The sequence below is a fragment of the Ursus americanus genome, chromosome 13 (assembly GCF_024610735.1).
Source record: "Ursus americanus isolate L20-20 chromosome 13, mUrsAme1.1.p, whole genome shotgun sequence".
Classification (NCBI taxonomy): Eukaryota; Metazoa; Chordata; class Mammalia; order Carnivora; family Ursidae; genus Ursus; species Ursus americanus.
Window position 1 is genome coordinate 63031551 of NC_142139.1, and position 26445 is coordinate 63057995.

Consider the following 26445-nt stretch of genomic DNA (forward strand, 5'->3'; position numbering starts at 1 on the left):
ACTTTGCAGATATGATTAAATTAAGGATCTTGGGACAGGAAGATTATATTGGAGGATCAGGTGGGCCCTAAATGCAATCAATGTGCCCTTATAAGAGAGAGGCAGAGGGCGTTTAGACACACAGAAGAGTAGAAGACAATGTTAGCATCGAGGCAGAAAATGGAGTGATGTGGCCACATGCCAAGGAATGTCGGCAATGCCCAGAGGAGTAGAGTCAAGAAAGGGATTCTCCCCTAGAGCTTCTGGAGGGAACATAGCCCAGCTGAATCCTTGATTTGGGCCCAATGAAACTGATTTTGGACTTCTAGCCTCCAGAAATATGAGAAGACGAATTTCTGTTATTTTGAGCCACCAAGTTTGTGGTCATTAGCTGCAGTAGCCATTTGTAACTAAGAGAAGGACAAAAAGTCAGAGATGTGGCAAATGAGAAAAAGGGAGACAGTTTCATGTACTAAGCACTGACTTAATCTTACCAAAATGGTGTTTTATGCTTGTGATATTTAGCAATTTCTTCTGTCAAGAAAGTTTACAAGATAGGCTTTGGGGTCCAAACACTACAGTTATCTCAATAATTATTTCCTCCCTGTATGTAACACAGACTAGACAAAGCAGCAATTCCTCCAACCTCCAAAATTGGTCTCTTTGTGGCAACAGTGAGTCTGCATAAGAATTACCTTTGAAATACAAAGAAATATAAAACCATTTGTTATGATGTTCACTGCACAGCTGTACAATTTTCTGTGAGTGATTGTGGTTCTTACTCTGAGTCCCCAGACCTCTAGAAGTTCTTGAACTTTATTAGAAGGTTTGGAGCTCTGAGCAAGAATTATATGTTAATTCTTATTATACCATAATAATTAGGCCGTCTGACTAGAAGATGTCTTATGGGAAGACGGCAAAATGACTGTTTGGAACCTTGTAGGCCATGCTAAGGAGTTGGGATTTCATTCTAAGTACAGTGGGAAGCCATGAATGAGTCTGATGCAGGACAAGGACACAACTGGAATTAGATTTAGGATGTCGCTCCAGCTGCCCTCTGTGGGCAGATGGTAGTGGAGAGGTGAGCAGCCCTGTGGCCTAGGAACAGATAACGGTAGCCTGGACTATGACAGTGAGCATGAAAATGAGAGAGAAGTAAGCACAGTGGAGACATATCGGAAAAGCAGAATCTGGGTTAATCTGATTAACCCGAAGGGAAGAGTCAGGGAAAGGGTGAATCAGTGATGACTCCCAGGGAGCTTGCTTAAATAAGTTAAAGATGATAGCTGGGAAGGCCAAAAATGGGGGGGGGGGATCTGTGTGGCTTGCTTATGGGGGGGAGTGAAAATAAAGCCTCCAGTTTAGGAAATATTATGCTGACAAGTAAGGGGGATTAACAAGTAGGCAGCAGAATACGGGGATCTGGAGCCTTAGAGAGTAGTTCCGGATCAGAGATTTTGAGTGTTCGCAGTGTAAAGATGATGGCATTTAAACTACATTAGAAAAAAGAAGCAAAAACTTAATTAGTAGCACAGGTATATAGGTTATTTGGAAATGAAACCTGCTCTCTCTCCCTCTCTCTTTCTCTCTCTCTCTCTCTCACACACACACACACAGACACACACGCACACACACTGAGCAGCCAAACCACAACTTACCAGAGCTTAACTGGAGGGCATGGGGAGTCTGCTTCTAGCTGCAATCTAAGTGCTTTGGGAAGATAATTAAATAAGCAAAACTGAACAAAATTCTAGAATGAATTCAAAATTTGGGGAAGAAAATTAAAAAATCAAAGCTGAAGCAATTCTAAAAAATGCTGTCATAATCCAGTCGTATACTGTTTTTAATCTTTCACTTTGGGTACTTTTCTTTAAAATGACACTATATAGAGTATAGATGACAGATGACAGACTGCTAGATAATTGAAATTTAAGGTAAAATACAGTAAATACTTGGAGATTATAGCAATGTTGGAGATACAGATGAATGGATGGGTGGGCGGACGAGTGGATGGATGGATGAACAAACAGATGGGAAGACTGATAGACACAGATTTAAAAACACTATTTTATATTTGACACACGGTGGATAATTTAGCATTCACCCAAAAAGGTTATCCAGAGGAAATGTGTTTGTTCATGAAGTTTCAAGGAGTTGGGAAGGAGATAGGTCATGTGATCAGAAGAACTATCTTCACACTTAGCAAGTATCAAATTTCAAGAAAGAAAATCTATCAGTAATCAAAAGATTTGATTCCTAAATGAAGAAGAGCTGCATTTTTAGGATGTAAGAATCGCATCTGAACACCCACCTCCCCTGTCAGAGGCCACGATTCAGTTTAGAGTATTAGAAAATATCATGACAGGTTCACTTGGGAGGTAAACTGTCTACATTTGATAATCCAAAGGCAATTAATAATACATTAGATTCTCTCTTCCAATTAAAATCAGAAGCAAATAATTCCATCATGAAACTGAGGGAAAAAATATGAAAATGCAGGGAAGAAAAGATTACAGAGTCTTCGTCCAAAGTCAAGAACATGCCCACATGTTGTGCAAAGTCTCCAGCGCACCAAAGGCATGATGCAACTGTCATATTCTGTGAACAGAATCCAGCACTTCCAAGGTCAATGAACCCAGTATGAAGTTTAATTTTCACTACGATCTTCTTCTATAAGGTTCTCTGGCCTCCTTTAATCTGAATGAAAATTAGCAAAGTTCTTCAGCCATTTTTCCTTTCCTAGGGTTGTTGGTGAGCCTGGTATCTACAACCCAGCCAACTTTGCAGAAAACCACAGTTTAGATGGAAAATCACTTTGGGTTTCTGGCTCATCAGCAGTACTGCACATCTAATTAGCTCAACAATTGGTCCCTGTGATAAAATCAGCTAATTTTATGTTCAAATGGCTGCTCCGTGGTAAGCAATACTGTCACTCTCAACTCCAAGTATAAAGAAGTTGCTGAAGAAGCTGGTTACTAGGGGGTCACTGGGGGCAAACTAGTGAAGACTATTAAATTAGTAACCTAAGTCAATGTTATAGTTAGTGCATAGGGGTCCCACCGGGGCCAAGATGAATTCCCAGAATGTAACGACAGGGCCGGAAATGCCAACTCTTAAAGGGGAAATTAGTGTATATAAAATGCATGGAATGAAGCATCTGTAGAATCTCCCACTCTTAGAAATAAACCTACTTGCTTGTGATAAGATGATGAGTCCTCGACCTTAATCTAGTATTGTTAAGAAATGACTCTCCCTGGATTAAAGACCTCTGTGGTTTCAGGAATTTGTGCAAGGCTACCCTAGGTAGAAAACCTAGGAAAGTCCATTCCAGGAGTCACCTCTTCACCTTCCTCCTCTCCTCTACTCACCTGTTAAGGCAACTGGTGATATCTGAGATTCTCTCCCTACTTTGTGACATCTATTAGAAACATTATTAAGGGGTGTGTGTGTGTGTGTTTTAAGGTAAATGCAAAAGCACAGATCAATTTGTTTATGGTGTAAAAGCTAATTATATCACCTCTCATAGGCACTGCAAATTGTTGATTTTTCTTGGTGTGTATATTATCAATTATACCAATTGAACGGGCGGTTAGAAATTTATACAACTTTCAAAACAAGAAACACATGAATGCATACAATTTTATATAAAGACACAGAGATACATACATACCTCTATCTAAACATATCCATTTTATCTATACATGTATCTAGATAAATATAGGCAGAGAGACATAAATGATTTCCTTTATATAAGGTGCTTAAAGTAGTCATTAGCATGTCGTAAGCACTCAGATGGTTCTGGCGTTGCTGTTCTATCATCAACATCATTATTACATGGCTACATATATGCTATATATAAATATATAACTACACATGTAATGGTATATAACTATCTGATTACAGCAGGATACCTGCTGAAAAACAAACTTGTCTTTTTCTTTCTCTGCTCTAGGAGGGGTGCCAGAAAGTCACTAAATCATGGTAGATCATCCTTGAGGCATTGTAGTCAGTCAGCTGCCTGGATGGATGGGGCGGAGCGGGTCAAAGACCCTTTGTAGATGGTTCCATGAGCCACCTCTTGTGCACCAGCTTAGATCTTCTCAGCCTCACCTTTCTCTCCTCCAGCCTCTGCTGCAGTGCTCAGCTCTGTATGGACTCTCGTTAGCTTTATGCAGCTGCAACCCCACAGTGAATCACCTCACACCCGTGCCATGTGCCTCCTGCCTGCTGCTGCAGGGACAGTCTCCCAAGTCCACACAGGTGCCACCCAGAAGCGCAGAGTGAACACACGGGGAATGGCATCCATTAGACATGCGCTTCCCTTCTTCTCCCAGAATGACTGGTCATTTCAGAAGGAGCAAACCACCCATCACTGATAGCACAGACCAACGTATATTTGTTCTCCCTCTTTTCTTTTCCATGCCCCCTGCCCCTGCCTCCTCCCTCCATGGCACCCCACTCCCAACTTAAGCCCTCACACACAAGCCTTTGCCATAGACTCTGCTTTCCATGGGACCTGGATTAAGATAAAAATGACAGTGGTCATCCCCGTGCAGGGGAGCAATTAGTCCTACTGCTCACCAGAAGGTGAAAAAAGGTGGCACTTTAGGGGCGCCTGGGTAGTGCAGTCGTTAAAGCGTCTGCCTTTGGCTCAGGGCATGATCCTGGCATTCCGGGATCGAGTCCCACATCAGGCTTCTCCGCTGGGAGCCTGCTTCTTCCTCTCCCACTCCCCCTGCTGTGTTCCCTTTCTCACTGGCTGTCTGTCACATAAATAAATAAAATCTTAAAAAAAAAAAAAAAGGTGGCACTTTGTTCTTTGATTTCCGAAAAGGCAAACGACTTGCCTCTCATGGTATAGATCTGAAAAGGGGGAAAGGAGACAATAGTCCCTGCTGCTCAAGGTGGGACAGAAGGATGAATCCTGCCCCAGGGTTCCTGGGCAAAGACTGTATCAGGAATGGAAGACCCCTCTGCCCTTGAATAAGCTCAGCCAAGACTCCCCCAGCTCCTTCCAGGGGCGACTGAAAGGAAAACTACTTGACCCTCAAACTGAGTTTCTCCAGAAAAGAAAACAGGGGAGGAGTTCTGGTGGAGCACCTCTGATGGCCATGAGGACTGTGCTCTCTGGTGCCTGCATGCTATTTCGATAAGCCAATACAAGAGCAGAAGGCTTGGAATCTTGAGTTTCTCAGCCAGGAAGCCAGACTAACATGCCCCGTGCCCTCTGCAACATGGGGACACACACCCCTTACGGACTGCTGTGCTATCTAGTCAGGTAGCTTCAAGCCACATGTAGCTATTTAAATAGACAATTAAATTAATTAAAATAAACAAAACACTTAGCCACTCGGTTGCATTAGCCACATTCAATGTTCAATGGCCAGGAAGTGGCCAGTGGCTACTATATTGGAAAGGACAGAAGAGACCACTGCCATCATGGCAGAAAGTTGTATTGGGGGTGCTGCTCTGGAGTCAGGACTCTGAGTTTTAGTCAGTTAGCCCGGAGACCAGCACCGGACTTACCACTCACCTATCAGGGGAATGGAGGGCCGCTTTCATTTGTGTGAAATAAAAGAAACACGAGAGTATTTGTTCTCTGAGTTGGTAATAAAGCACTCATATGTGGTTAGGTTAACAGCAATGGATATTTGGATGCTGGGCGCACAGGAGACCCCAGTCTTTAAGGAAGAAAAGAAATATACGTATGTATGTATTTAATCCCCACGTTCCGAGGTACAAAACACCCAAAAAGTATTTGGTTAGAACAACTATCTAGTGTATAAGATTAACGTTACCCAAATCTATAAAAATAATGGAGAAATTATTAAAACAGTTAATTACATTTAATATCTAAATTTTAATTCCTATGTGTATCAGTTATCTAAATCAACATGGGTTCCACTCAACGTGAGCGGTAAGAAACCACACTGGGATAGAAGCCCAAAAGTTAGGTTAGCCTCTTCATCATCAGATGGAAGGCACTGACCTTTTGAACTTAAATCCTCGTTGTGAACACCAGAATGTCATCTCATTCGGCGATGTTCTAGAGAGATATTAATATCCTCCTCCAATCTCTTAGCATAACTGTTGGTACCTTAAGAGCCTGGATCATCACACTAGGTAATTTACATATAGCATTAATCACATGTCATTTTCAGTATTATTCATTACTCACATTGCCTTTATAATTAAATAGAGTGAGATTAAACCAAAGAGAAGTAATTTTAAGTTCTTGCTTGGGGCTGATGCTCTGCGGAGCCTGGCGCAGCGTCTTGCCTGGCGTAGGCATCTTCCTACCCACCTCTCAAATGTTGGTGTTCCACAGGTCCTGAGCCTTTTCTTCTCATCTCTTATCGTTTTTCCCAAGTGACTATATCAGCAACTAGGGCTTCATTTACCAAATATAACTCCCAATAATAAGGGCTACCATTTGTGGAGCACTATGTGCTCGGCCCTGTCCCTTACAAGCATTACCGAGTCAACAGTCACAGCAGCCCTGCCTGCAAGGAAGAAACAGGCGTGTCTCCTCCTAACAATCATCTAGATGCTCAGGTCATAGGTCCCTTAAACCCCACATTTCCAGACTTGACTTCACCACAAATCTGCTCAGTTCCTCCATATCTTCATACAAAATATCGCAAGCCAGAAACCCACAAATCACCCTGGACTCCTCCCTCTCCTTTTTTGTCCACTTCCAATAAGTTCCAAGTTCTATTACTTTTACCTCCTAAATATCCCTTCATTCCACGCAGACTGGCAGCACCCTGCATAAGGCTCCTGTCATTTCTTACCCAGAGTCCTGCATCAGCTGGCCAACTCATCTCCCTGAATCTGGTCTTTTTTCTGTAATCCCAGTTACTCTACTAACTTAACCTTATGACTCCGGGCACCCGAAATACAGGGATAATAATGAGGTCTCTCTCCTTATAGGTTTGTGTGAGTTAAATAAGTTATAGAGTTTTCTAAGTGTCAGGTGGTTGATAAAAAGTTATGCAGCTGACATAGGAATTGAGACAATTTGGTGCTGGAGGCTACGTGCTTAACCACCACCACATATGTCCAGGTGAGCCCATCATTATCAGAAAAGTCATGATGAAGAGAGACATGAGAAAGGATCATTTACAGTGCAAAGCTTTTGAGAATGACAATATAAATATACTCCAATTACTCTAAAACTTTGCAGCTTTAACAACAAGCACTTATTATCTTGTGCTTCTCTAGTACCACTTAGCTAGGTGCCTCTGGCTTGAGGCCTTTCATGAGGTTGTAGTCAAACTATCAGCTGGGGTTTGCAGACTCATCTGAAAGCTTGACTGGGGCTGAGGGGCTTCCCAGCTTGCTCATGTGGTTCTTGGAGGCCTTCATCCCTTGCCACATGAACCTTTACACAGAGCTGCCTCACAACATGGCAGCTGGTTTCCTCCAGGGCAAGTGATCCAGGAGACAAGAAGAAAGGGCCCCTATTATGGAAGCCACAATCTTTTAATAAACTCATCTCAGAAGTAACATCCCACCACTTCTGTCATTCATTGGGAGTGAGTCATTAAATCCAGCCCATACTCAAGGAGAGGGGTTTACACAAGGTCAGAGACCACTAAGAGCCAACCCAGAGGCTGATTACTATTACCACCCAAGTAGACATCACAGCCCTGGAGGGAGGGGGTGTGCTGAGAATAAATGGGGCTCTATCAGCATTTCCTTTAGCTCTCTCTGCTTTTCAGAGTTGAACTGCCCATGAACTTCATGTCCTGTTACTTTTTATCAGTAGATAACACTCTTGTCTTGGCCTCCTCCTCGCTAGCTATCTCTGCCACCATGGAGGATACGTGGAGAACCCACAGATTGCTAGGAACTATTATATATCAGCCTTATTTCATAAATCTAAAATAGATCAGCATTATAGTAGCTACTGGCTCTATTGTTAAGCATAAATTTAAGTCAGGAAAAAAACAATAATTAAAATATTATCACAAAGTTCTAAAAATTAAAGCAATGCAAGTTCTTTTTTAAAGAACCAAAGCTCTATTGGAGATTTTTAAATATAATACAAGTTGATAGTAAAAATAATTATTTCATGCTATTATATCTGTATTTCTAAGAAGTATTTTTAGTATAATTCAATCTACTGTTACTAGCAAGAGACAGTGAGTATTCTGGGTTGAACTGTGTGCCCACAAAAATATAGGCTGGAATCCCAACCCCCTCTCAGAATGTGAGCTTATTTGGAGATAGTGTCTTTACAGAGGTAATCAAGTTAAAATGTGGTCATTAGGTTGGACCGTAATCCACTATGACTGGAGTTGTTGTAACAAGGGCAAATCTGGACACAGAAACAGACATGATAGAGGAAAGATGATGTAAAAAAGATACAAGGAGAAGACAGCCATCTACAAGCTGAGAGAGGGGCCTGGGGCAACCTTCTGTAGCAGGCCTCAGAAGGAGCCATGAACCAAGCAGAGCCAGCACCTTGATTTTGGACTTCCAGCCTCCAGAACCATGAGGCAAAGCATTTCTGTTGTTTAAGCCACCAGTCTGTGGTATTTTGTCATGGCAGCCTGAACAAACTATTATAGAGAGAAGAAAGAAAAACTGAGATTCAGCAAGAGAGAGGCAGAGAGAAATACAGAGAAAAGAAGACAATGTGTCAAGATTCATATTCATCTGGATGAGTTGATTTTAACAAGAAATGCACAAGGGCGTAGTCCTAAAATCTCATTTAGCATATTTATGCAGCAGAAGCTGACAGATGTTTCTAAAAACTGTGTAAATGGAACACAGTGCCAGGTGAAAACAACCAGATTCTCCCTCTACAGGTGGGGTCTGACCTGGTAGGGGCCAACAGTGGGAGTCCAGGAGCAAGAGGGGACCCTACCTTCTGGTAGTCTTCTTTGGACCTCAGGGCCACCTCCATGTGCTTGGTAGAGGTTGGATAGATGGCTGAGCGGTACTGAGTGCCGTGATCATTGCCTTGGCGCATACCTGGGAAAATGGAAAGCAGAAAGGATTATTGGAATGGACCAGGCAACAAGGCCAGTGTCATGAGTTTTCTATGATTCATGTGCTACTAATTTGTTTGTTTTTTTCAACTGAAATATGGTTGACACACAATGGTACATTAGTTTCAGGTGTACATCTTAGTGATTTGACAAATCTTACCTTATGCTACACTCACCACAAGTATACCTACTACCTGTCACCATACAATGCTATTACAACACATTTGACTATATTCCCTATGCTGTGCCTTTTATTCCCGTGACTTATTCATTCAATGACTGGGAGCTTGTACCTCCAACTCCTCTTCACCCCTTTTCACCCATCCCCCGCAACCCCTCCTCTCTGGCAACCATCAGTTTGTTCTCTGCATTTATGGGCCTATTTCCACATTTTGTTTGTTTGTTCATTTGTTTTGTTTTTTAGATTCCACAAATACGCGAATTTGTTTTTCTCTCTTTGACTTATTTCACTTAGCATAATATCCTCTAGGTCTATCCATGTTGTCACAAATGGCAAGATTTCATTCTTTTTTAGGGCTGAGTAATATTCCTCTCTCTCTCTCTCTCTCTCTCTCTCTCTCTCTCTCTCTCTCTATATATATATATATATATATATATATATATATATATATATATATATACCACATCTCCTTTTTCCGTTCATCCATCAATGGACATTTAACACTGCTTCCACATCTTGGCTATCAGGAATAATGCTGCAATAAACACAGGGGTGCGTATATTACTCAGTGCTTGTTTTAATTTCCTCTTGACACCACTCTCCTTAAACAAGCACAGAATATATCTGTCTTGCTTTGCTTATTTTCATTACAACATATGTTTGAACTTAGGTAAATTTATCATAGGTCTTAGATCATAGTAGATGCTCTACAAATATGTATTTTTCTATGCAGATATTTAAATCATAACCTATTCTATTTTTCACTTGCAAAGCACTGTGCCATACATTATTTCTTGGAATCTTAATGAGATACCGTGTATGGCAGCTACTGTGGTCCCTCTCTGGGCAAATAAGGAGATGGGATTATGTATGCGTAAGCACCTGGCATACTGCTTGGCACATAGGAGGTGCCTACAAATGACTAAGTAACTGATATTCAGTGAGTTTGAAGAGCTTGCCTAAGGTCATCCACCCAACTAAGGGAAAACCTGAGCCTTAAAGTTAGCCCAGCCCATTTTCCACCCTGTCACAGCTGCTAATGTAGCGATCTTGATCAATTTCTAACTGAATCATTTACTTCCCAAAGTTAAATAGCCACAGGCTTACTATAGATCTCCTATAGATGTCCATGCTGTATTCAAATGAACCTCACGCACGTTTACTTCATCATTCAAGAATCCACTTCAGTTTTAACAAGTGCCCCAAGACTCCTCCAACAGAAGGTTCAATCTTCCAAAAAACAGCTTTGTACTTGCAGATATTAATGTCCATGTGAATTACCTGGGGATGTTGTTCAAATGCAGATTCTGGTTCAGTAGGTCAGCATTTCTAAGCTCCCCAGGAGTGATGCTGACCACCAGACTGCATTCTGAGTAGCTAGGGTTTAGAGTTTACTCAGATATTTTCAAGGTTCTTCATAATCCATCAGCAACAATTTTAATTCCAATAATGCGGTGAGGAAAACCTGAGTCTTCCAAACTAACCTTCCTGAGGTACCCAGTGTAGAGTGCTCCCTCCACCTCTCTCTATTCCCCCAGGAGGCATCACACATTTTTTACTGAACTCCTATTCAAGACTTAGTTCAAGCATCTTCGCTCCACAAAACCTTCCCTGAGTGCTCCTTACAGCTGTGACAATCACTGACTCCTTTGGGCAGGTCTCTTTCTTAGAGATTTTATTGTACTGCATTGTTATTATGTGGTTGTCCCTCTTCCTCATCTGTGAGCTTCCCAGAGGGCAGAGGCTTACAGCCATAGAACCTGGTATAGCGTCAGACAGATGGACATACTTCCACCAATATTCGTTGCATGAAGAACATAGGAGTTTTTATCTTGTGATCCAAGACAGTGCAATCAATACTGGAGTGCAAATCAACCAAAGTGCTTTTTACTATGTAAATTCAAATGTAAATAAAATAATCTTTCTTAAGAGCCCTAGGAAAAAGCTACCTGTGAGTTAACATGTTTGACAAGTAGAGGGAAGTGCCACAGCTAAAGACACCAAAGGTTCACTCTGGCAGTTAATGAACTGACAAGCTAGAATTCACAATCAAAACTAGAGGCTAAAAACAGAGGTTTAAATAATAACAAACTAGAAGGATTTGGGGTCAAGTCAGAGGCTATCTATGATGTGTACATGTGTACTTGTGCATACGGCAGGGGGGGTTTCTGGCACCTACACCCCAGATTGGTTGACTTCCTAGAAATTTCACTTTCCCACCTTCAGAGTCGCATCCCCACCTTGACACACAAAGGTCACATGGGGACCAGAAACTAGTTAGTGCCTTAAACAGCCAATATCAATGACACCAAAATATTAAGTTAATAATATATAATAAAAATAAACCAGCCCACATCTCCAATAAGCACCGTATAATTCCAAATTAAAATATCTATTTCATTTCTGTATGTTACACATTCACTTAAGTATCATATCATTATAATATACAATATGTAAGTATTATTACTTGAAATGCTTCAAAAGCATGTGCCAAATACTTTTCCAGGTGCTGAGAATACAGCAATGAATAAATGCAAACCCTATCTTTGCAGAGCTCACATTTCAGTGTAATTTAAGAAACTGGATAAATACACATTCCAGAATGGCACTTTGACAATATTTTTTTCTTTACCTTCTTCAACGTTCCCTCCTTCACTTAAAAGTAAGGCTTTTCCTGAGTGACTACGTCGCATCCTTTTGTGCACAATGGTATGATGGTAGTATTATTGTTCCCTCTGAAACTATTCTCCAAAAGATTCATCCAAAAGATTGCTGGATGGCTGGTTTTCAGGAAAATATGACCCGTCTCCATTCGGCACAAGATGCAGAACAGGAGGGTCTCCGTGTGGAGCTGTTTACATCAATTCAAGTTCCCTTTCTTTTGGAAGATAAACTAGTATGTGAGTGAAAGAGAACATGCAGGTGTGATTTATTTAAATTTTTCAACAAATTTTGCTAAGATTCCATATGTCTTGCACACTGAAGACAATAAATATGTCTGTGTTTGGATGAAGGTCCTTGACTTATCACAGGATGATGAGAAATTGCTGCTTATGCATAAAACTGCCTTTTTAGCAAACAAGATGGGAATAATTAAGAATCATTCCAAGGAAATTGTGTAATAGTGGGCTCTTCCACTGATCATATTCTCACAAATAGTCTGGTAGAAGAGTGCACAATGAAACACTTAGATTTATAGCCACATTCAGAGCCTCTCTTGTAGTGACATGACAACCTAAGGGGTAGAAACATCTGGAAGGTTTCCCAAAATTGTGTGGTTGGGCAGAAAAGATGCACATGACTGTCACTTTTTGGCAAGTATGTAAAGCAGTGCATTTCTATAAATATAATCCATGGATTTTTTAATGTAATTGTGGGTTATACTACTACAATCCAGGATGGGGATTTATAAGCCCTTCCCTAAAGCCATGATTCCCTTGAATTAAATTCTGACTTGATCATCTGCTAATTGTAATACTACAATACTGATAAGGCTGCTGTCACTGTTGTCTTTGTCTTCTTTGTGTAGACTTGGGCTGTCCCCAGCTCACCCTGGACAGCTATAAAGAGGAGTAACATAGTGGGCATTATCCACAGCTCAGCCCCAGACTCCTTGCACCTCTCCCCTTGCACCAACCCAACCTGACTATTCATCAATTGGAAAGATGGGAATTCTTCACACAGTTACAGCCACCATCTTTAAGTCTTACAGATTTGAATTTATAGCCCCTATGTTATGATCCCAATACTTCTTGGATGTTCTAGCAAAACTGACAGCTCCTCATGTCAGAACCAATACACACTCTCTTCCTGGTCACTCTGGCTAAAATCCTGCCTGGCCAGAAAGGAAGACAAGAAAATGTTAAAGAGATACAGTAGGGGATAGAGAGAAAACATCAAAGCCTTTATTCAGATATTCTTGAATTTTGAGTGATACTGGATAAGGCATTAACCCTCTGGTATGCTCATGAATAACAATGCTAATTTGATTGAATTTTTTTCCACCAAATTTCATCCCAAGGAGAAGGTATTAATACCTTAAAACAAAACCATACACACATTTACACCTACTTGTGTATGTTTTTGGTTGATTCCAATGCATGTACCTTTTGGTTAACTGACAAGGCTTATTAAATGGATAGGAGCTTGAAATTTGGAAACAGATGGTCCACTGGGAAATATGATTTAATGCTCAACAGATTGAAAAACCTATAGAACTATGGATTTTCTGTTCTCGTTATTTTTAATACATTGCATTTACAGATGTTTAGCATCATTAAACTTTCCACCATTTCTTTCAACCTCCATTGGTTTATGTTATGAACACAAAATGGTAATTCACATGTGAGGAAAACCTGTTCACTAAATCTCTCATAAGAATCCTAGGACTCAAAGCTACAAGATCTTGTCTTTAAGTCTGATTCTGTCACTGACATGCTTTGTGTAAATTACCTAATTTCTGAGCTTCAAACCTCATTTGTAAAATAAGGATTATAAGGACCTAAACTACAGGTTTGTTGTAAGGAGTAAATGAGATGAAACCTCTAAAGCACTTTGTTGACTATAAAAAATTATGTAGGTGTTAGGTACTTTAATTCAAACAACTTTTAACAATCTTGAAATGCTTCAGAATAACTAGTTTGAAATAAAAATAACAAATGATGTCACACAAGATACTCTAGGTACAACCCTTTTCATCCCCTGAAAAGTATTAAATAATATTTAGTCTCTCAGATGCCCACACAGTATAGGTCACGTAGAAACATCCAAAGAGAGAAACAAAATCCATTTTGTGTGTATAGAAATGTACTAGTTTTTAATTCTTTATTACATTTTTTAGCAGAATTATCTTCCTAATTAAAATTTTAGCTCTGCTAATCTCCAGCCCAGTTCTCTATTTCAATGGAAAACACATTGAAGAAAGGGAAAAACTCTGTGAGTGAATTTTCTGACACCTGCCCCTACCCATGAAGAGCTTTTCCAAGCAATGTCTCATTCTTGATCTCTGATCTGAAGTGTGGAAAAATCAGGCCTTTTTGGCACTGATCCCAAGAAAGAGCCTGGAAATCAGGGGTCTAACCCATCAAATCACAAAATAAATGTTATATTTGACTGTTATACCTGATCTAAACAGTCTTTATAATGCTGTTATCAAGAGGGGAAAACTAACCAAGGTTGCATTGTGAAAAAGGACAGAAAAATGTCACTGAGAGACAGAGAATTCCTACTTGTCTGTCCTTCTTCCACAAATAAATACGTTCTCTCTAGCATAAAGTATTCACAGGGTGCCAGCTGTGTACTCGGCACTATGGAGGCTACAGCAGAATTACTTATAAGCCTTGATCCCAAGAAAGAGCCTGGAAAAGGGAAAGAGGGAAAGGAACGAGCTTGACCCTATACTTCACTGTACTGGGTTTTTTGCCAACATTTCCCCTCACGTTGCAGACAGCTGTCATTAATCTTCAGATTAGCCCTGTGAAGTTGGTATTCTCAACCTTCTTGGACACAAAGGAAGCTGTGATTCAGAGACATTAGGTGACCTGCCCAGTGGCACAGAGCTGGTAAGTGGCCAAGCTGTGATTTAAAGCCAGATCCCCCTGACACCAAAATGGATGCACAAGTTAGAACAAAACAATCAATGGAACAAAGTGCCCTGTCAGTGGTGCATCTGGAAAGGAGCATCAGCACCTGAGGTCCAGAAATAAGAACAAGGCTGGTATGTGCTGAGGACTGGGAGGAGTCAGGGCTGGGTTCCTTCTAGGAGCCTAGAAGGAGATGAAGCTGGTTAGTTGTGCATGAGGCCACATAGGAATCTTGACAGGACATACCGGGGACTAGATCTGTTTGGAAACATCAGTCTCAAGGAAGCCACAGAACTCTGTGGAGCCCTGGGTAAGCATAATCTTCAAATATCCAAAACTCTCATATGGATTCAGTAAGTTTTGCAAAGTTCACTGTGCCCTCCACTTGGCTTTGGAAAAACAGAGGATAAATTACTGACACTACTTGGCTGTTTTTATGTTCCAGGAAAGCAAGCAATGGGCCTGCTGTAGTGGGTGAAATGAAAATAACTGGCCGAGAAACAACATCTTCTCCCCTAGCACTCTCTAAGTAATGAGGACTGGGCTTTGGGGCCTTCTTGAAGAGGACTGACCTCTTGGCATCCACCAACTGTTGCCAATTTCTCCATCCACCTTCTTCAAATAAGATTTGAAAGGGACAAACCATCCTGAGACTGTTCTAACATTTCTCTCTCTCTCAGTCTCTCTCTCTCTCTCAGTAGAGCCCACAGAAAGCACTGGAAAACAGAGAAATGCTTAATCTATAATGAAGCAAAAAAGACAAAAGTTCTCATCTGCTCAATGGGCCTTCTAAACCTTAGCTTATTTTTGGCTACCAGCCCTGTTCTATACCTTCTAACTGGAGAGAAGAAAAATATGCTTGAACAAGGGAATTTTAAAGGGGAATTCACACTATGACTTGTTTCAAGGTGATTACTTTAAGAAACTCCAGGACTCACCAGCTGATTGTGAACATCAGGGCAAAGAAGGACACATTTATAAGGGCCTACAATTTCTATCTGTGTTGGGGAACCTCAAAGGAGTAATAATCTCATTAGAGGCTCTCTGCGTTGGTTGCACAGACAGGGTGACTTCTACCAGGAAGAATCCATATTCTTCTCTTCTACAGACTATTGGTAGGAAAAAATGACCCATAATCAGGTTTTGTCATGAGGTAGTTCTGAATTCTAATTTCAGCTCTCTTGTTTACTAACTGTGTAACCTCAGCCAAGTTATTAGACCCATCTATGCTTCCATTTCTTCATTTGGAAAAATGGGGGTGATAGTACATACCTCACGGGGTTGTAGGTATCGCGTAGGAGTTCAGTAAACATAACTCCTCCATCCCTTTGTGACTTCTAATGCAGAAATTCAAGGAAGAGACTTTTTCAACATATTTTTTAAGAATTTAAAATTTTCTCAGTCAATAAAGAGTTGCTAAGCATCTATATTAATCCAGGAATCTCGCTAGGACTTCAGCTAAAACACACACCAAAGAACCTGGTCTCAGTCTCAGAAAATTTCTGCAATGTATCATCAAACAGATAAGCATGCAGAGAAGTAAGATGTGCTCTTTAAGAACGAACAGAGATCCATCTAGAATCAATGCCTCTTAACCACTCAGGCCTCAGTGGCAATCAAGGATTTGGGTCAGATCCTTTTAAAACCAGTTTTATTGTTCCATGATTCACTAATAAATCATCGAACACTACCTCAAAAACTAAGGATGTACTGTATGGTGACTAACATAACATAATAAAAAATTATTATTAAAAAATAAATAAAACCAGTTTTATTGAGGTAAAATTGATATACAATAAATGGTATGCATTTAAAGTATACAATTTGACCAGTTTTGACCTGTATATACACAATGAAACCATTGCCACAATCAAGATAATGAACACCTCCAAAATATTCCTCAGGCTCATTTTAAATCTTTCCTTCCCATCACTCCCAGTCCCTGCCCTAAAGCCTCAGGCAAACTCTGACGTATATTCTATCATTCATTTAAATTCATTTGCATTTTCCAAAATTTTATACAACTGTAATCACATAGCATGTACTATTTTTTGGTAACCCAACCATGTTGTTATAAGTTTAACAGTTCCTTCTTTTTATTGCTGAGCAGTGTTCAATTGATTGGATATCCCACAATTTATTCATTGACCTATTGATGGACATTTTGGTTCTTTCCAGCCTTGGGCTATTAAAATAAAGCTAGTATAAATATTCATGTACAAGTCTTTGTATGTACATATACTTTCATTTCTTCTGGATAAATACCTGGGAGTGGAATGGCTAGTACATTTTTGTTTGAAGACTGTTAAACTTTTTCCAAAGTGATTGTAATATTTTATATTACCTGCCAGCAATATATGAGAACTCCAGTTGTCTTGTATCCACACAAACACTTGGTATGGTCAGTCCTTTTAAATTTAGCCATTTGAATATATGTGTAGTAGCTCACTGTGGTTTTAATTTGAATTTCTTAATGCCTAATGATGTCGAGCATTTTTCATGTGATAATTTGCTATTTGTACATCTTCTCTGATGAAGTGCTCAAATATTTTACACATTTTTAAATTGTGTTGTTTTCATATGGTAGAATTTTGAGAGTTTTTCATATATTCTGAATACAAGTGTCTGAACAAATATATAACTGGAAACTGCTTTCTCTCAGACTGTGGCTGGTCTTTAATTCTCTTGGTGACTTCCAAAGAGCACAAATTAATGTTGATGAAATCTAAATTATCAATGGTTTCTTTTATGATTCAAGTTTTTGGTGTTCTACCCAAAATCTTTATTTAACCCAAGTCATGAAGATTTTTTCTTATATTTACCTCTAGAAGTTTTATAGTTTAAGGTTTTAAATTTAGAGCTATGATTCCTTTTACATTTTGTATATGGTGTGAGGTACAGATCAGAGTTGTTTTGGTTTTCTTATTGTGATTGCTGTTGTATTCTTTTGTTGTTGCTTTTTTGCAGAAGGATATACAATTGTCCTAGCACCATTATGGAAAAGATTATCCTTTCTCTACTTCACAGTCTCTCCTCCCAGACTTTGTGCTATGTTTGCAAAGCACTGAATTTCTACATATCTTATCACCCTTAATGTACACTTATTATTTTGGCTCTAAACAGTAGATTATCTTTTAAAGAGATTTAAATCTTTAAAAGTCTTTATGTTTAGTAAAAATGTAGTTAACATTGTTAGCACTCTTTCTTTGTGTAGATCCATATTTCTAGCTGGTATCACTTCCTTTATGCTTGAAGGACTTCCTTTCACATTTCCTTCTAGCTCAGGTCTGATAGTGATGAATTCATTCAGCTTTTGTACATGTGGAAAAGTATTTCTCCTTCAATTTTGAAAGATATTTTCACCAGGCAAAGAATTCTAGTATGACAGTTCTTTTTTCCTTTCAATACTTCAAGATATTACTCCACTGCCTCCCACCTGGTATTGTTCCTGATGAGAAATCTGCCATATTCTTTATCTTTGTCCCTCTATGAAATTTATCTTTGTCCTGTGTCTACTTTTAAGATTTTCTCTTTGTCATTGATTTTAATGATTTGATTATCATGTGTCATGATGTAATTTTCTTCATGTTTCTTGTGTTGGATGTTCATTTACCTTCTGAGATCTACAGTTTTACAGTTTTTATCAAATTTGGAATTTTTTCTGATGTTCAGATTCTTTTTATCTCAGACATTATAATTGTCATCTCTCGAAGTTGGGTTAGGTCTTTTAAAAAATATTTTATGTATTTATTGGAGATAGAGAAAGAGGGCACAGAGAGAGGAGCAGAGAGGGAGGAAGAGAGACAAGCAGACTCCATGCTGACTGCAGAGCCCAACACAGGGCTCAGTCCTACGACCCTGAGATCATGACTGCAGCCAAAACCAAGAGTAGGTCACTTAACTGACTGAGCCACCCATGGATCCTGGGTTGGGTCTTTTTTTGTATCATCCACCGTTCTATTTAACATGTTCAATCTTTCCTGTTGCTTCTTAAACATAATGAATACAATTTTAATTACTTTAATTTTTATTGCTAGTGCCATTATCTATGTCAAGTTTCAGTCACTTTCCATTGATTGATTTTTCTCACTATAGATAGTATTTTCCTGTTTGTTTGAATGCCTGGTTATCATTAATGGATGCCAAAAAGTGTGAATTTTACCTTGCTGGGTGCTGGATATTTAGTAATCCTACATATACGCTCATGTTCGTTGTTATGAAATGAGGTTAAGTTACTTGGCAAAAGTAACGTATCCTTGAACTTGGGGTAAGATGGTCAAGTAGGAGGACCTAAGTTCATCTCATCCCACATATACAACTAAAAAATACTCACATCAGTGTAAGCAACCCAGAAAACTACCTGAAGACTGACAGAACAAACTGCACAACTAAATGTAAAGAAGCCACACTGAAGAGGGTAGGAAGGGCAGAGATATGGTGGGGAGCTAAAGGGACCAGGCCATCTGTGGGGTGAGAAGGGGGGGCCAGGAGCCCTGGGCAAGGAATGGGGAGAGAAACAGACCCTCATACCAATGAGCCCATGCAAGGAAGATGAATCCCCATAACATTTGGCTTTGAAAATTAGAGGGGCTGAATTTTTTGAGTTCTTAAAACCAGTGGGACTTAAAGCTGGGAATTTAAAAAATCAGCAGGCTAGGCTCTGGGAGAGCTGGGAAAGTACAAGGAAGCTGAGTCCCTGCCCTTAAAGAGACAGCATGACAAACAGCACAGAGAGATACAGAGAAGCAACAGTCTCAAATACACCTGTGACATACAAGAGGGAGAATTATTTGCTAATCTCAGAGTGTGTCCCAGAGGGGCAGTGTTCACTGAGGGAACTCTCTAGGAACAAAGGAGCTGGCAGGTGCCATCTCCCTCCACTGCCCCCTCAGCATAAACACATAGCCTCCTGTGGGAACTGGCATGGCCCCAACATTCACTACCTAACTTGCTTTCACCAAGTCTTGTGCCCGCCCCTCCTACTCCCACAACTTCCACAATCTGCATATCTGCAAATCTGCCCTTTCCAGTCATGCTTGCCTCAGTCCCAGTACTGCGGGTTCCCTCCCCCAGAAGACTGGCACACCTTATTAAAATTGTGCACCCTGCCCATGCATGCTTTACAGATCTGCCCTGGCCAGTCCTGGTTCTGGTGGGGTGCCAGCAGCAGGACTCATTTCACAAGCAGGCCAGCATGCACATTATTCAAACTGTGTGCCCCACCCCAGCTACCCAGTCTCAGCAGTGGCAGCAGTGGTACGTCCCCCCTTGCTGGCGTGCAAACCTTGTGGGCACCACTCAACCCACCCTCCCCTTAAATCTGCTTTGTTCAGAGTCCATTTGAGCTGGGCTACAAGCCTAGCAGTGACTTGCAAGTAGCCCCAAAAGGGTCCAGCACCACTCCAAAGTGACTCTGGCCCTGGGGTGAGAGGAAGAGAATCACACACACACCAATCAGACATTGTAGACAGTTTGTGTGATTGCAGGGACCGCCCACTAACAAAAACTTCCCAGGGGACAACACAGGGAAAGCAACCTGCAGCTTGGGGCTATTGCATCTCTGTCAAATGCCTGCTCTGATTCAACTCAAGCTCAAGGCAGCCCCAGACCAGTCCACTAATACCACAGGGATCAAACACTGCCCACAACAGGCAAAGAGAGACACTGAAGACAAATGGACCAAAGGAAAAAGCAGCCAAGACACAAAAGCAGGGTACACACAACACACCTAGGAGATACCCCTGAAGTGCCAGGTTCCAGTGAACAGGAGACACTGAACTTCAGGGCACTACAGGACCTCTTCCTAGGGCCATTACTTTCAAGGACAGAAGATGTAGCTAACTTCCCTAACACACAGCAATAGACCAGAGAGTTAGACAAAATGAAGAGACAGAGGAATATGTTCCAAATGTAAAATAGGACAAAATCACAGCAAGAGACCTAAGATAAACAGATATAAGTAATATGCCTGATAGAGAACTTAAAGTAATGATCATAAATATACTCACTGGACTTAAAAAAAGAGCAGAGGACAGCAGTGAGACCCTTAACACAGAAACAAAAAGAAATCAGAGATGAATAACACAATAAACGAAATTTAAAATACACTAGATGGAATAAATAGCAGACTAGAAGAAGCAGAAGAATAAATTAGTGACCTGGAGTCAAAGAATGAATTAATGGAAAGTAATCAAGCTGAGCAGACGAGAGAAAAAAATTGTACAAAATGATAATAGACTTAGGGAACTCAGCACCTCCATCAAGCATAATAACATTCATATTACAGGGATCCCAGATGAAGGATAAAAAAGAGGACACAAATTTTCTTTGAAGAAAGAACAGTGGAAAAATTCCCATATCTGGGAAAGGAAACATAAATGCAGATCCAGGAGGCACAGAGATTCCCCAACAAAATCAACCCAATGAGGTCCACACCAAGATACATAGTAATTAGAAGGGCAAAACATAGCGATAAAGAGAGAATTTTAAAAGCAACAAAAGAAAAGAAGATAGCTACAAGGGAAACCCCTAAAACTATCAGCAGATTTTTCAGCAGAAACTGTGCAGGCCAAAAGAGAGTGGCAGGATACATTCAAAACGACCAAAGGGAAAAACCTGCAAGCAAGAAAACTCTATTTAGCAAGTCTGTCATTCAGAAGAAGGAGAGATAAAGAGTTTCCCAGACAAACAAAAGCTAAAGGAATTCATGGCCACTAAACCGGTTCTACAAGAAATTTTAAAGGGGACTCTTTGAATGGAAAGGAAAGATCATAAGTAAGAGTAAGAAAAGTAAGAAGCACAAAAGCAATAAAAATAAGTAGATCTATAAAATCAGTCAAGGGATACACAAAATAAAAGGATGTAAAAATGACACCATATACCTAAAATGTGGTGGGGTGAGGAGTAAACAATGGGTTCAAACCTAAGTGACCATCAACTAAATATAGACTGTTAGACGCAGAATATGTTATATAATACAAACGTAATGGCAACACAAATCAAAAGCCAGTAATAGATATGCAAAAAATAAAGAGAAAGAAATCCAGTATATCACTAAAGAAAACCAACAAAATGTGACAGAAGAGAGCAAGAGAAGAAAGGATCAGAGAAGAACTACAAAAGCAACCACAAAACAAAGAGTAAAATGGCAATAAATACCTATCCATCAATAATTACTTTGAATGTAAATGGACTAAATGCTCCTATCAAAAGATATAGGGTGATAGAATGGATAAAAAACAAGACCCATCTATGTGCTGCCTATAAGATACTCATTTCAGACCTAAAGACACATGCAAATTGAAAGTGAGGGGTTGGAGAAACATTTACTATGCAAATAGATGTGAAAAGAAAGCCAGGGTAGCAATATTTATATCAGACAACATCCACTTCAAAACAAAGAGTGTAATAAGAAACAAAGAAGAACACTATATAATAATAAAGGGGACAGTCTAAAAAGAAGATATAATAATTGTTAATATTGGTGCACCCATAAAGTAGTTAAAAAAACATAAAGGAAGTAATTAATAGTAATACAATAATAGTAGAAGACTTTAACACCCCACTTACATGAATGGATCGATCATCCAAACAGAAAATCAACAAGGTAACAGCAGCTTTGAATGACACATTGGACCAGATGGATCTAACAGATATATTCAGAACATTCCATCCTAAAACAGCAGAATACATATTCTTTTCAAGTCTGCATGGAACATTTTCTCAAATAGATCACATATTAGGCCATGAAACAAGTCTCAACAAATTCGAAAAGATCAGTCATACCATGCATTTCTTCTGACTCCACCACCATGAAACTAGAAGTCAACCACAAGAAAAAAATCTGGAAAGACCACAAATACATGGAAGTTAAATAATATGCTACTAAACAATGAATGGGTCAACCAAAAATCAAAGGAAAAAATCAAAAATTACATGGAGAGAAATGAAAATGAAAACACAATGGTCCAAAATTTTTGAGCTGCAGCAAAAGCGGTTCTAACAGGAAAGTTTACAGCAAAACAGACCTACCTCAAGAAGCAAGAAAAATCTCAAACAAACAACCTAACCTTACACCAAGGAGCTAGAAAAGAACATACAAAACCCAAAACCAGCAGAAGGAAGGAAGTAATAAAGATTAGAGCAAAAATAATTGATACAGAAACTAAAAACAAAACAAACAAAATAAAAACCAAAAAACCCACAACAACAATAGAACAGATTAAAGAAACCAGGAGCTGGTTCCTTGAAAAGATCAACTAAATTGATAAATTTCTAGCAAGACTCATTAAAAAAAGAGGGGGGACCCAGATAAGCAAAATCACTAATGAAATAGAAGAAATAACAACCAATACCACTGAAAATAAACAATTGTAACAGAATACTATTGAATACTTATATGCCAACAATTGGACAACTTAGAAGAAATGGACAAATTCCTAGGAACATATAAACTACCAAAATTAAAGCAGGAAGAAGTAGAACATTTGAACTGACAAATTACCAGCAATGAAATTGAATCGGTAATCAAAAACTTCCAAAAACAAAAGTCCAGGACCAGACAACTTCACAGAGGAAATCTACCAAACATTTAAAGAAGAGTTAATCCCTATTCTTCTCAAATTACTCCAAAAAATACAAGAGGAAAAGAAACTTCCAAATTCATTCTATGGGACCAGTACCACTCTGATACCAAAACTAGAAAAACACATCACACAAAGAGAACTACAGGCAAATATTCTTCATGAATATAAATGCAAAAATCCTCAACAAAATATTTGCAAACCAAATCCAACAATACATTAAAAAAATAATACACCATGATCAAGTGGAATTTATTCCTGGGATGTAAGTGTGGTTCAATATTCACAAAACAATCAAGGTGACACATCACATCAATAAAAGAAAAAAATTTAAAAAATATGATCATTTCAATAGATGCAAAAAAAAAATTGACAAAGAAACACATCCATTCATAATAAAACCCTCTCCAAAGTAGGTCTAGAGGGAACATACCTCAACATAATAAAGGCCTTATATGAAAAACCCACACCCAACATCATACTCAATGGTAAAAAACTGAGAGTTTTTCCACTAAGGGTCAGGAACAGGACAGGGATGTCTGCTCTCACCACTTTTATTCAACATAGTACTGGAATTTGTGGCTACAAATTAGGCAACATAAAGAAATAAAAGGCATTCCAACTGGTAAGGCAGAAGTAAATCTCTCACTATTTGCAGATGCTATGATCTAAACAAAGAAAATCTATACATACCATATATACTATATCTATATACACCAAAAATCTCTGGAACTGATAAATTCAGTAAAGTCACAGGATACAAAATCAATGTGCAGAAATCTGTTGCATTCCTATACACTAATAACGAAGCAGCAGCAAGTGAAATTAAGAAAATAATCCTATTTACAATTACACCAAAAACAATAAAACATCTAGGAATAAACTTACCAAAGAGGTGAAAGACTTATATTCTGAAAACTATAAAACACTGATGAAAGAAATTCAAAACAACATAAAGAAATAGAAAGATACTCCATGTTCATGGGTTGGAAGAACAAATATTGTTAAAATGTCTATACTCGCCAAAGCAATCTACAGATTTAATGTCATCTTTATCAAAACACCAACAGCATTTTCCACAGGACTAGAAAAAGCAATCCTAAAATTTATATGGAACCACAAAAGATCTCAAATAGCCAAAGCAATCCTGAAAAAGAAAGACAAAACTGGAGGTATCACAATTCCAGATTTTAAGTTATATTACAAAATGGTAGTAATTAAGGCAGTATGGTACTGGCATAAAAATAGACACACAGATGAACAGAATAGAAGAGAAAACCCAGAAATAAACCCATAATTATATGGTTAATTAATCTTCAAAAAAGCAGGAAAGAATATCCAATGGGAAAAAGATAGTCTCTTCAACAAATGGTGTTGGAAAAATTGGACAGTTAAATGCCAAAAAATGAAATTGGACCACCATACACAAAAATAAACTCAAAATGAGTTAAGGCCCTAAATGTGAGACCTGAAACCATAAAAATCCTGGAAGACAGCACAGGCAGTAATCCCTCTGACATCAGCCATAACATCTTCCTGGATTTGTCTCCTGAGGCAAGGTAAACAAAAGCAAAAATAAACTATTGGGATTACATCAAAATAAAAAGCTTCTAAACAACCAACAAAACTAAAAGACAACCTATTGAATGAGAGAAGGTATTTGCAAATGACATATCCAATAAAGGGTTAGTATCCAAAATATATAAAGAATTTTTAAAAATCAACACCAAAAAACCAAATAATCCAATTAAAAAATGGGCAGAAGACATGAACACATATTCCTCCAAAGAAGATATCCAGATGACCAACAGACATATAAAAAGATGCCTAACGTCACTCATCATCAGGGAAATGCAAATCAAAACCACAATTACATATCACCTCGCCCCTGTCAGAATGGCTAAAATAAAAAAAATTCAAGAAAGAACAAGTATTGACGAAGATGCAGAGAAAAAGGAACCCTCGTGCATTATTGGTGGGAATGCAAACTGGTGCGGTGACTGTGGAAGACAGTATGTAGATTTCTGAAAAGATTAAAAATAAAACTACTGTAAGATTCAGTAATTGTACTACTGGGTATTTAGCCTAAGAATATGAAAATACTAATTCGAAGGGATATATGCACCCCTATTTATTGTGGCATTATTTGCAATAGCCAAATTTTAAAAGCAGCCCAAGTGTCCATCAAGAGATGAATGGATAAAGAAGATGTGGTATATATATATATATATATATATATATATATATATATATATATATATATATATATATATATATACATACACAGTGGGATATTATTTAGCCAGAAAAAAGAATGAAATCTTGCCATTTGCAATAACAACATGGATGGAGCTAGAGTGTATAATGCTAAATGAAATAAGTCAGAGAAAGACAAACACCTTATGATTTCGCTCATATGTGAAATTTAAGAAACAAAACAAACAAACAAAAGAAAATAAAAGAGACAAACCAAAAAACAGACTTAACTATAGGGAACAAAGAGATGGTTACCAGAGTGGAGAGGTGGGTGGGGAGAATGGGAAGGAGGTGAAGGGGATTAAGAGTACACTTAGCTTGATGAGCACTGAGTAATACATGGAACCGCTGAATCACTATATTGATGCTTGAAGCTAATATAACACTATACGTTAACTATACTTGAATTAAAATTTTAAAAATAAAAAAAATTTAAATAACATATCCTTTTGGTTCTTACTTTCAAGCACTGTTATTTTGGACCAAAGAAGCTTTTAAGCTAGGTTAATTTTCCTACTAATGAGGTAAACCTTTCTGAGTACTTTATCTGATGCCCAATGAATTTTTATATGTACCATTCTGGCTAGTGAAAACAGGCAGTATTCCCAACCTCATGTGATCTCTGGGAATTTTTTCCCTCTAATTGTTCAAGGTGATTCTTTTCCTGGCCTCAGGTTGTTTAATCACGCAATATTCTGGTCAGTCTCAGACAATCACTTAAAGGAACACTTTAGAGATCTCCAGAGATTTCTCTCCCAACATTTTTCTCTTCCCTTCTTCTGCTCTATCAATTCTACCTTCCTCAGTATCCCTAGACTTCCACTTCCATCCCCTCAAGTCATGGAGACTGTGAGGCTTGGCCTGGG

The 26445-nt window shown here is 38.9% G+C and overlaps 1 protein-coding gene across 2 annotated transcripts in view; it reads right to left on the bottom strand.

Moving 5' to 3' along the window:
- Positions 1-26445, bottom strand: part of MSRA (methionine sulfoxide reductase A) — a 405682-nt gene that overhangs the window by 98257 nt on the left and 280980 nt on the right. For both annotated transcript variants that reach the window (XM_045773968.2, XM_045773967.2), the window contains one exon: positions 8855-8961. In XM_045773968.2, the coding sequence (XP_045629924.2) occupies positions 8855-8961 (107 nt within the window). The remainder of the gene's footprint in view (positions 1-8854; positions 8962-26445) is intronic.